This window comes from the organism of the source record quoted next, unplaced genomic scaffold (assembly GCF_019419815.1).
Source record: "Pyrus x bretschneideri cultivar Hongxiangsu unplaced genomic scaffold, Pyrus_bretschneideri_v1 Contig8, whole genome shotgun sequence".
NCBI classification, from domain to species: Eukaryota; Viridiplantae; Streptophyta; class Magnoliopsida; order Rosales; family Rosaceae; genus Pyrus; species Pyrus x bretschneideri.
In genome coordinates this window covers 10,203,807-10,214,579 of record NW_025999820.1, presented here as the reverse complement: position 1 = coordinate 10,214,579, position 10,773 = coordinate 10,203,807, and the positions used below count along the sequence as shown (strand labels likewise).

Sequence of the window (10,773 nt, the reverse complement as noted above, 5' to 3'; positions counted from 1 at the left end):
TATAATAGTGGATGGCGGATTTGATATTGTTTGTAGGTTTCACAATTTTTTTGTAAGAGGTCGACATAACGCGTTGGGCACATGAAAAAGTTTCTCCCATAAGTGGAAAGTAGCTTTTTAGAACTTTAATCCTAAACCCTTTCCAGCTTGTATTATATTTTTCAAGTCAATTTTCTAAATTCTTATGGATTGTGGACCATTCTATGTCATTGTCCATCACACTGAAAACGATCAAAACAATTTCCGCATTTAATATGGAACATGGGTGATGAATATCATTTTCAGACGAATCCCTCGACCACTGTAACTAACAGAAAATCACAGGATGAGAGCAATTTTCACGGTACAAGTGCACAGTCATCATCACGTTTTGTGTCAATTATAAAATGACATGTAGAAAAACACTAACACACAACTTATATGTTTAGCACCAAATGTCATGGTGACAATGTACCAAGCCTAGAAGTCTTTCTCCTGTGAGAGGAGGGATCATGTGACATTGAATTTGGTAGACTCACAAGATATCACCCAAAACAAATAAGAACTAGATCCTTTGTGTCGTGTCTTAGTCAGTAGCTTCAGATAGCACGACGGTAAACGCATAGCCTCACATATGTTATCCATAGCTTAATTTAATGAGAAAGGTCGTAATTTCATAAGGGTTTTTTTTTTTTTTCTTTTTTTTTTTGGGGGGGGGGAGGGGTCAAACAATAGATTTTCTTAGATTAGTTATTGAAAGATTTGAACCCACGACCTCATGCAAGAGAAGAGCTAAATATCTTTCCACCATTGTGGTAAATTTTCCCCTTAAAGACTCCACAAAAATGCTCCTTCAAGCTCCAGGATCTTTCATGCTCGTGCATGAGCTCGCTGATCCTAACCATTCCTGCTTTGAGAGCTCCACTAACATGAACGAGCTCGACTGTATGCCGGGTTAATCTTGGCCGTTCCAACGTTGTGGGTCAAACAAGCATGAATGACCAGGACTCGGCCGTATGCAGGGCTGATCCTCGCATTTTTCTAGACATAAAGCAAATCGGTCTCAACTGTCAACTGGGCTATCAGCCTAAACAGATTGTGAATTGGGCTACATTTTGACAAGGTAAGCTGTAATCATCGGCTCAAGAACTGGGATTTCGTGCGTGATAGGTTACAACAATGACAGTGTGAGCAAGTGTTTGTCAAGACATGCTAAATTTAAAAAAAAAAAAAAAAAAAAAAAAAAAAAAAAAAAAAAAAAAAAAAACAGCATAGCTATCTATATCTTAATATAACAAAAACAGCATACAATTTCATTAACCGCAACAATCTTTAACCGCAATCATGTTTTCCTCGAAACCTTCCTCTTTCTCGATGATCCCTTATGCTTTTCGTCCCTCTTCCTCTTTTTTTCTTGATTGTGGAATGACTTACCGACCAAGGAAGGCTGGTCTTTCAACGCAAAGCTTTTCGCAACATGTCCCAAGTGAAGTTTCTTCACCATAAATATTCTTTTCAGCTCACCACGGTGGGCAGTGTATGCACGAACCCACGAGCAAAATGTGTTTTTGGCCAGTGTCTTCATATCCGGCTAAGAAAAGAAATGAAGCAAATTTGTTAATGTTAATCACAAAGAACGAAACTCATAATTACTATGAATCTTCATATCTACAAATATGTCTAGCATAAAGTAAGCTAACTAAATATTATTTAATCGACAAGATACATAAAAATTTCACATCATCTAGGAAAGAAAAAAAATGCAGAAAACCGAATGTAGGGCTTTCTTTACAGTACAAACACAACACCATACTGCATACGCTAAGGCACACTGAAGAAGAATCAGGAGAATAGAAGTACCTTATCGGTAAATGCTTCAAGCGCCTTTTGCAAAGACATAACCCAGGGATGTGCGTCAATGGAAACAAATTTCCTGACATGCTTATGACCATATAGTGGAAAACTATCTAATATTTTGACGAGGGGAAACTCTGTTAGAGAAACACCATGTTTCTCCAACTCTTTCAAATAATCCATTTCAATTGGCTGTAGAAACAACAATGAATCTCCTCGTTCACCCAACCGAGCGGTTCTTCCAACCCTACATCGAGAATGAAATAAACATCTTCAGGGAAACTCAATGTAATATCATGAATAATGTTAAAGATGCATGATAGAGTTAGCCTAGGGAAAATTCATGCTCAAAAACAAATCTTGCAACATATAAGCATGTAATTTTAGCCATTGAAAAAGAATATTTTAGTCCATTTTAAATATCAATTAGTTCTTAAATTTTCCAAAATTTGAATAAATTCAGGAAAATTTGTTATCGGTAATTGTTTTATGCATCTCATGAGTCTGACTCATATAGTTGCACATCCAAGAGAGAAGGGGAATAAAATGGGAATTGAAAAGGGAAGACAAATAAGTCCAAATACCTATGAACATATTCAGTAGCCTCGCCTGGAGAATCATATTGTATAATACATTTTACTTTCGGGAAATCCAAACCTCTAGCACAAACATCTGTGGACAAAAGAAGAGCTGATTTTTCTCTTTTGAAGGTCTCAAACGCAGTTCTTCGGTCCTCCTGCTCCATATTCCCATGTAACCGGAAGGTCTTACAATTAACAAACCTCTGCTTAAGTTCTGCATCTGGTCCTGAGGAAGGTTTGAATTGGAACTCACTTAACAAGGAGTAGTGAAAATCCACTGCATCACATGTTGAAAAGAATAGCACAATCTGTAAAATGAATATGTGAGTGAACTGACGGGGTAGAGCTTAACGAAATGAAGTTTGAAAATGGAAGTTTGTCTATAAGACTACAACAAAAACAACAACAACAACCAAGCCTTATCCCACGAAGTCGGGTTGAAGTTTGTCTATAAGACTGTCCCCTAAAAAAAGCTAGTTTCCATGACCATTAGGAAATGGAAAGTTGATATGCAGGCTACCTTTTCGGAAGTTTGTCGCTCAAAAAGATACTTTAGAATCGAAAGAAGTACAGCAAGCCGCGCATTACATGGTACTGCAAAGAAATTTGATCAAAACACTTAATCGCCATATATGTACTTTTATCAACCGCCCCAACAAAAAAAAAAAGAAGAAAGGAAAAAGGAAATTTATTGGGACACACCTTTTACATATTTCTGTGTCAACTGAGCTGGAAGTCTATAATCTTCACTAACAGAGCCTGTTGTCTTCATTGTTTGTGTGTCATCATCATCCGTGTCGGATCCTAAATGCTCATGATATGCAATAGATTGCCTCTTCTTCTCAGGCATGCCAATCATAACAGGTTTCTCCAAACTCATTTTTGCAAGGTGATTGACTTTTTCATTTAAGGTAGCTGATAATAGCAAATTCTGCCTCGGAAACTCATATTTACTTGTAACAGCGCCATTCTTAGCGGCAGAGCCATGTTGCCTTGAGCCTAAAAGATCTAGTATTTCCTCTATTTCTTTTCCAAATCCCAATTCCAAAATTCTGTTAAAAGACCATATCGATATCGAATGAATGCAAATCCAACATGGATGATAACAATTATACAACAACATTTGGGCACAATACGGTGTATGTAGCATTATACCTATCTGCTTCATCGAAGATAATCCAACGCAAATTCGTGTGCACGAAAGAAGACGTATTCTTCAGGTGATCCAAGAGCCGTCCAGGAGTTGCAACAAGAATAGATATGCCTGAAGAGCAGCACATAGTCAGTAAGCAGAAAACATAAAAATCAAAACTTTAACAACATAAAAATCAGAACTTCAACAAAACCCGACATGAAAAATGCAAATTCGGCTACCTTTTCGCAGCCTGGCCTTCTCCTTAGACCTGTTTTCACCCCCCATTACATAACCCGGAACAATCCAATGAAACCTGTGCAACACCTTGTGCAGAATCTCGTGAACCTGCAAACACAGCTCCCTCGTGGGCACAAGAACTAGCGCGAAAGTTCCGTCGGAGCGCTGAATCCGAGGCTGGTACAAGTGCAGGTGGTGGATGACCGGAGCCAAATACGCCACCGTCTTCCCCGTGCCGGTGGCCGCATTGACGAGCACGTGGCGGCCGGAGAGGATTACCGGAATGGCTTGAGCTTGGACCAGAGTCGGAGCTTTGAAGCCCAACCTCTCTGTTTTCGATCAAATTAACATAAATTAATCATCTTTTGTTATTTTTTGAGAAAATCAAAGCGCGATTGCGGTGTAAAAAACGAGAAATAAATCATGGATTACCTTCGAGTTGTTCGCATAATGTTGTGTGAAGTCCGAGACTGGAGAAAGAGCAAGGCGCGAAGATATCGGATTCCTCTGTTTCTGTCGGTTTTCTCTTGGCGGCCACCATTTGAGCTGCTTCTGCTTCTGCTTGTTCTTAGTTCCAACTTCGAATTCGCTTGTTAATAAAGCACACAACTTTGAATTGGGCTTGAACCCTAAAATATTGGGCCTGGACTTACAACTGCTTAAAAAATCAAGTTTTACATGGGAGGCCTAATGTTAAACGCTTAAATCTTCGAGTCTTTTTAACTCATGGTCAATTGTTGCCCAACAGGATCATCTTCGGATCATTTTGGTAAGGGTCATGAGGACTTGTAAATCGTGTTCGTTCATCGTACATCATATGATCATTTTTTGTCAAGTACTATTTATGTTTAATTTTAAATAAAAATATTTAAAATAATTTCTAACCGCACGATGTACGATGAATGGACATGATTGACACATCACCGGGATCCTCACAAAGAGGTTCCAGGTTCAATTGTCGCTCAGCAGTACAATTTAAGTACCACTCTCGTTGATGATGAGTTTGATATCAAATCATCATACTTCAAATCCCTCTCGTTGATGATGGATTTGTACCAAATTATTATAGTTCAACACGCTTGTGGGCCTGAACTCAAATCTCAACCATAGTGTAAATATATCATTGTATTTAACAAAAAAAATATTGGTCAATTGGTTCTGAGATTGAATGCCAACGTTGTGATATGGTATAGGAGATATACAAGCATTGGACATATGCGGGATTGATTCCGGAAAAGGCAAAGAATGTTTTCCGACCATCATACGAGCTATCTAACCACCGAAAATAATTTTGCCTATGTGTGACAAAAAAAAAAAAAGCAATGGTAAAAGGTACATAGATTTTTAAAGTTACAATATGCTCCGAACAAAAATGCTTCTGAAAAGAAAAATATTTTCTCCACATCCAATGAAAAATTTGCATAAAAAATTTAAGTTGGACGCTTACATTCTACCAATAATTTGGGCTTTGGGCCTAGCCCGCACCTAAACCACAGTGCTCGGCCCGCTTGAGCTGAAGACTGAAACACTGAAAGAAGGAAAACAGAAGACCTGCTAAGGGAACCTCGTCGTCTCTCTTGCATCTTCAACCTCTCAGAAATCCCGAACCGATCGCATACATCAACGGATCGGTATGTTTTCATTCTTTCGATGCAAATTTCATCGAAAATTTACATTTTTTTTTTTTAATTTCTGAAAAATTTGACCTTTAGTTCCTGGTTGGCTATGGCTTAGGGTTTGGATCTGTGAGCAAATCGGATGGGGACGCGAAACGACGTCGTGGAGATTGATAGCTTGGAGGAGGGGTTGCTGTCAGAAACTGCAACCGAAGCAGAAGGTGAAGAACCAGTTCTGTATTCAGCTTCGTTTCAGGAAACGGAGGAGAATTTTGTGAAGTACCAAACTGCACGATGGCTTCTCTACTCTGGGCTTTTGGTACTGGCATGGGGGATTGGGATTTTTATGCTGCTTTATCTGCCCGTCCGCCGCTACATTCTGCGAAAGGATATTCGATCGCGGAAGCTCTATCTAACTTCCAATGCCATTGTCTACAAGGTAAATTGGAAGTTGAAGTTTGAGTCTTTATGTTGTTGTTGATGATTTGAGCTCCCGAATGCGGATTTTTGTTCTCGGTTGATTTGATTGTTTGTCGATTGATCATTACTTTGAATGCTGCTGGAATTTGGTTGCTTTTGGTATGTGAAATTATGGGTTACTGGTTACCATTGGATAATGCTTTGTTTCTTTAGCTCAGTATGCAAAGCCGGTTCCATTTCCAATTTTCGGGGTGTTGAAGAAGGAGAAGCATTTTTTGTTGCCTTCAGTAGCGGATGTTGTGATCGAGCAAGGTAAAGAGCATTGGCAGTTAGTACATAAGTGTTACATTCCCAGGTTACTTTTTGATACATATGTTTGTTTTGTGCATTGCATTTTGAGGTTTAGTCTTCGAATAATGCCTCAGAACCCTTTATTGTTACTGTTGTTATACTCAGGATATCTGCAGTCTCTCTTCGGTGTCTACTCACTTAGAATAGAACATGTTGGTGTCAGAAGGCCGGCAAGCGATGATGTTCATATTCATGGCATTGCGAATCCCAGTGCTTTCAGGAAGGTATGTTATTGACCACTTTAGTTAAACACTTATTCGCAGGATATCCCCAATTTTAGAAAAGATGAGTTTTGTCTCCCCTGACGTCCATTTCAGGCAGTCCTCATGCGCCTTTCAAGCATGACTAATGAGGTCTTCTCTAGACAAATTTCCACACTTGAAGATATTCCAAATTTGAAGGTAGGTCATATGCCAGGTTATTTTGGTGTGCCAATCTCAATTCTTATCCAAAGAAGCTTAACTTTTTTGGTCATATCTGCAAAGCTTTATCTGGACATATGGATAAATCCTTGATAACTCGTCAGGCCATTAAGAATGCTGGAAAATATCGCCTCATATCATATTCAATTACGAAATTCTCTTTTTTTCTATTGTCAGCTTCAGGGGTCCCCGTCAAAGTCTCTCAGGTATGGGGATCTAGTGCTGCTGCAAAAACTTGAGGAAGTTGGAAGTTCTGTAAAGGTAAAATGCTGAAATTTCTGTTTTTATTTTTAAATCGTGTATGCTCCTTTCTCGTAGACTTGACTTTCATCTGATGCCTATTATGCAGAGGGTTCAAACTATACTCGAGGAGCAACATCCTCAAACACCAGGACCTACAGACGGAAGCGCGCGAAGAGTGTTAAATTTGTAATTCTGGCCTTTCACATTCTTAGTTAGATATTTTTCTTCCGAACGGAAGCTGTTTGTTCAATTAGATACTGAATTCTAGAATATCCTACGTCCTGGATATAGTGTGTGAGGCAGGATATGCAGAAGGAGGGAAATTTCATGTCAGGCCTTTGTTCGTACAAGTTGCACACCACTACCATGTTAGTATCACCTATCTCGTCTGCCAAATCCAGGATTACAACCCTGCAAACGTTATGCATTCTTCCTACATTTCTGCTGGTGCCCACAAACAAGGTCCTGTTGATTCCAAATGTACTTTGTATCTTATCATTTGCAAGTATAGAAATTGACCCATGTAAAGATTCATGATTCTCCCTTTGGGGGTTTGTTGTGTGCTGTTCTTTCCATGAAAAATGTAAATGCTTTTTTCTTTCGACCCTTCAATCGTGTTCTCCCTTATACTCTGCGTATAATCGTATAGTTTCGAGTACAGTATTCAAAACTGTTTATGTATGTATATGCTCTATATGATTGTCCATTTTTTACCATGAATTCCTTTCCCTTTAGTTGGCTCTTGAATCTTTGAAAAGCATGGCTAGCCAATCAATTTGTGACAGAAGCGAGTGGAGCTGAATTGTGGTCATAGAAAAGTATATTGATTTCTTTACACGTATGGCTCAGATGTCGCAATCATGCCGTTGATTTATTCTAACTCTAACTCATTAGTTTGAACGAACTCTGAACTTATTGATTACAATTACTTAAATTTAACATAGATTTACCGGCTCGTACCTTGGTTTGGTTTGAACTTTTAATTCATTTTTCAGGTAGATTGATGACATTGTCGAAGCTTGCAAGGAGATTGTAGAATTGTAGCTCAATTAGTTAGGAGCGTTCACTCTTGCACTTGAGATCTTAAATTCAATTTCCCACTCCTCCAATTGAAAAACAACGGTGCTGTCCAAGCTTAAGCCTAGATTAGCCATTAGAAAACTGTGTATTGACATAAAAAACTTGTGTTTGTACCATGGAGGAATCAACACACTTTGAATTTGAACTTTGTAAATTAAACAGTCCGTTGGTGTTAACATGGGATAAGGTTGTATTTATTTCGAGCCACATAAAAGAAGCAACAAAAGTCCGTCACTACAGTATCTGTACTCATTGGTACCAAAGAAAAAAAATGACGATTCATTAATTGAAACATGACTTAAAATTTTTAATATCCTACCGAACTTCTGAGTTGGTACATGTCTATTTAGAAAAGAATATGGTGACAGATAGCACTGTGAATTGGAGGTATAATATGTATCTTGAGTACTATTATTTTGAGAATACTCTTGATTGTATTGGAACTTGATTATTTGATAATATGACTGGAGTCTCTATAACTCGAACTATTTATATAATAACCTCTCGAGCTAGTTTTTGAGATAATCCACCCATGTTAGAGAAAAGAAAAAAAAAGATTTAGTTTTAATTTATTTTTTGTATAGGCGATCTTGTTCTAATAAGCATAAAATTATATGAATCGATAACGAATTTTGAGTAGGAGCTCATACTGATTGTCTTCCTTCCATAACATTATATATATATATATATATATATATATATATATTTGTTCGTACAGTTTCGATGTGACAAGAGGAGCCTTTCTTGGAAGCAAACTAAAAGGCTTTGGAGATATGGTTGAGATGAAGTAGGGGAAAAGGAAAGGTGGTTGTGAGTCGTTCTTTCCATCGTACCTTGGCCGTGGCGTTTGGGTTTGCCAACTTAAATTTGTTTATTGCAAACATGCATGAAAAGGAGAATAAGAGAGGGATTTGGTTGAGAAGATAGGAGTTTGGCTTACCTATGTTGACTCAAGTCCACCAAGTACGTGCTCATCTTTCCCAGCATGAACATATTCGTAAGCACTAGTTCATGCCTTTCAAGATTCTCCTTTTAATCAATTCCAAAAAAATCACACCAAATTAATTAGAAATTAATTAAGCTAAAAGAATGATTTAAACGTAGTGTTTTGGCACTTAAAAACTCATTTGTGTCATGCAATTTTTGTGATTTTGGGGAAAAGACAATTGCATTTGAACACGGATTATTTGTCATGCGATTAAAACAGTGAAGTAAGATGGTCGATGAGTTTTAGGCGTCAGAGCATCAATATGCATGCACGCCCTTGGCCTTTGCATGCACGACGTGTTTTTCAGATACGAAAATTTCATCCAAGATGCTGCTTTTTGCGGATAATTTGGCATGCAATAAGTTGGAGGCTTTCTCTAAAAATCAAAAGGGTGATTTTGGTTTCGGTCCCTAATCAATCTAATTATTAAATTGAAATTTTGTTTGTTCAAATATTTAATCAAGGTTCTTAGCATGATTTAAAGGATTTAATTTCTGCATTTATGCATTCAATATCCCACAAATCATGAAATAAAAAAATTCAAAATAATATTTTTAAAATATAATAATTACTTAAAATTCAAGAATAGAGTAGTATTGTTCTTCACATAGTTTTAAGAAAAAAATAATGTACTCACATAATTATTAATATATTTTAAGAAATAACTATGGATATATTTTAAAACTTAAAATAAATATATGTAATTAGCATGGGTACATTAAGCAAAAAGATATTGGTACAAATTAAATTAAAAAATATGGGTACACATTAAAATTTAAATTATGGGTACACATTAAAATTAAAAAGAATAGTGTATAAATTAAAAAAAAAAAAAGAGTTTATACGAAACACTCCCGGTACTATTCATTTTTAATGAAAAACTACATTTTTACTTTTTCCTGGTACTATTCACTACACTTTTATTAGTCATTTCTCATTAAAATTAAATTTTTTTTGAACTTTTCATTAGTTTTCCTTTTAAAAAATAGGTACAAATTAAAAAGAAATATATGAAAAATACTAAGAAGAGATATTTAGAAATGATTAAAAAGTATTTGAATTTTTAAAGTTGACATACATGTAAATAATTTAATATTCAAATAATGACATGGACAAATGTCAAAGGACCTTGATCTAAAATGAAAATAAAATAAAGTTTCAATTAATGAGAAAAGAAAATTAGGGATAATTGTAAGATCACACATCGTCCAAGGGAATGATCCTTATATGTATATTCCCATCCCTACCTAGCACGAGGCCTTTTGGGAGCTCACTGGCTTCGGGTTCTATAGGAACTCCGAAGTTAAGCCAGTAGCGCGATAGAGCACTCCCATGATGAGTGATCCACTGAGAAGTTCTCGTGTGAGTTCCCAGAAACAAAACCGTGAGGGCGTAATCGAGGCCCAAAGCGAACAATATTGTGCTACGGTGGTGGAGCGGGCCCGGGACCCCGGGCCGAGATGTGACAATTTGGTATTAGAGCCTAACCTTGGCCGCGTGTGTGCCGACGAGGACATCGGGCCCCTAAGGAAGGTGGATTGTAAGATCCCACATCGCCCAGGGGAGTGATCCTTATATGTATATTCTCATCTCTACTTAGCACGAGGCCTTTTGAGAGCTCACTGGTTTCGGGTTTCATGGGAACTCCGAAGTTAAGCGAGTAGCGCGCGAGAGCACTCGCATGATGGGTGACCCATTGGAAAGTTCTCGTGTGAGTTCCTAGAAACAAAATCGTGAGGGTGTGCTGGGGGGCCTAAAGCGGACAATATCGTGCTATGGTGGAATCGGGCCCTGGAAGTGATCCTGCCGGGGCCGGGATGTGACAATAATAACCTAATTTATCCAAATTAAAATTTAATAAAATAAA

The 10,773-nt window shown here is 37.6% G+C and overlaps 2 protein-coding genes across 3 annotated transcripts; one reads left to right on the top strand and one right to left on the bottom strand.

Annotated features, from left to right (window-relative positions):
* Positions 1–1,103: 1,103 nt before the first annotated feature.
* On the bottom strand, positions 1,104–4,372 carry LOC103929677 (DEAD-box ATP-dependent RNA helicase 17). Its single transcript, XM_009338902.3, has 8 exons — positions 4,219–4,372; positions 3,789–4,115; positions 3,570–3,678; positions 3,117–3,466; positions 2,935–3,008; positions 2,418–2,722; positions 1,840–2,080; positions 1,104–1,570 (listed from the first exon to the last, which is right to left on the bottom strand). Exons 1-8 carry the CDS (start codon positions 4,325–4,327, stop codon positions 1,322–1,324), a joined length of 1,764 nt encoding a protein of 587 aa, XP_009337177.2. The 5' UTR covers positions 4,328–4,372; the 3' UTR covers positions 1,104–1,321.
* An 889-nt stretch (positions 4,373–5,261) lies between these two features.
* LOC103929675 lies at positions 5,262–7,450 on the top strand. Of its 2 annotated transcripts, XM_048575305.1 has the most exons (7): positions 5,262–5,417; positions 5,521–5,841; positions 6,041–6,134; positions 6,279–6,397; positions 6,491–6,574; positions 6,773–6,856; positions 6,945–7,450. In XM_048575305.1, the coding sequence occupies exons 2-7, from the start codon at positions 5,545–5,547 to the stop codon at positions 7,026–7,028; spliced, it is 762 nt and encodes a 253-aa protein (XP_048431262.1). In that variant the 5' UTR covers positions 5,262–5,417; positions 5,521–5,544; the 3' UTR covers positions 7,029–7,450. The 2 variants fall into 2 exon arrangements, with proteins under 2 accessions (XP_048431262.1, XP_048431263.1); XM_048575306.1 differs by lacking the exon at positions 5,262–5,417 and having other exon boundaries at positions 5,546–5,841; positions 6,036–6,134.
* Positions 7,451–10,773: the final 3,323 nt, after the last annotated feature.

What these genes read in the sequence shown, in the direction of transcription:
- LOC103929677 (XM_009338902.3), bottom strand. Translation starts at nt 4,327, where the DNA reads ATGGTGGCCGCCAAGAGAAAACCGACAGAAACAGAGGAATCCGATATC. An exon ending in ATTATGCGAACAACTCGAAG is followed by an intron (nt 4,116 to 4,218) that starts GTAATCCATGAT and finishes GATCGAAAACAG; the next exon opens with AGAGGTTGGGCTTCAAAGCT. An exon ending in AGCGACAAACTTCCGAAAAG is followed by an intron (nt 2,723 to 2,934) that starts GTAGCCTGCATA and finishes TTCATTTTACAG; the next exon opens with ATTGTGCTATTCTTTTCAAC.
- LOC103929675 (XM_048575305.1), top strand. Translation starts at nt 5,545, where the DNA reads ATGGGGACGCGAAACGACGTCGTGGAGATTGATAGCTTGGAGGAGGGG. An exon ending in CCAATGCCATTGTCTACAAG is followed by an intron (nt 5,842 to 6,040) that starts GTAAATTGGAAG and finishes TCTTTAGCTCAG; the next exon opens with TATGCAAAGCCGGTTCCATT. An exon ending in AAGTTGGAAGTTCTGTAAAG is followed by an intron (nt 6,857 to 6,944) that starts GTAAAATGCTGA and finishes CCTATTATGCAG; the next exon opens with AGGGTTCAAACTATACTCGA.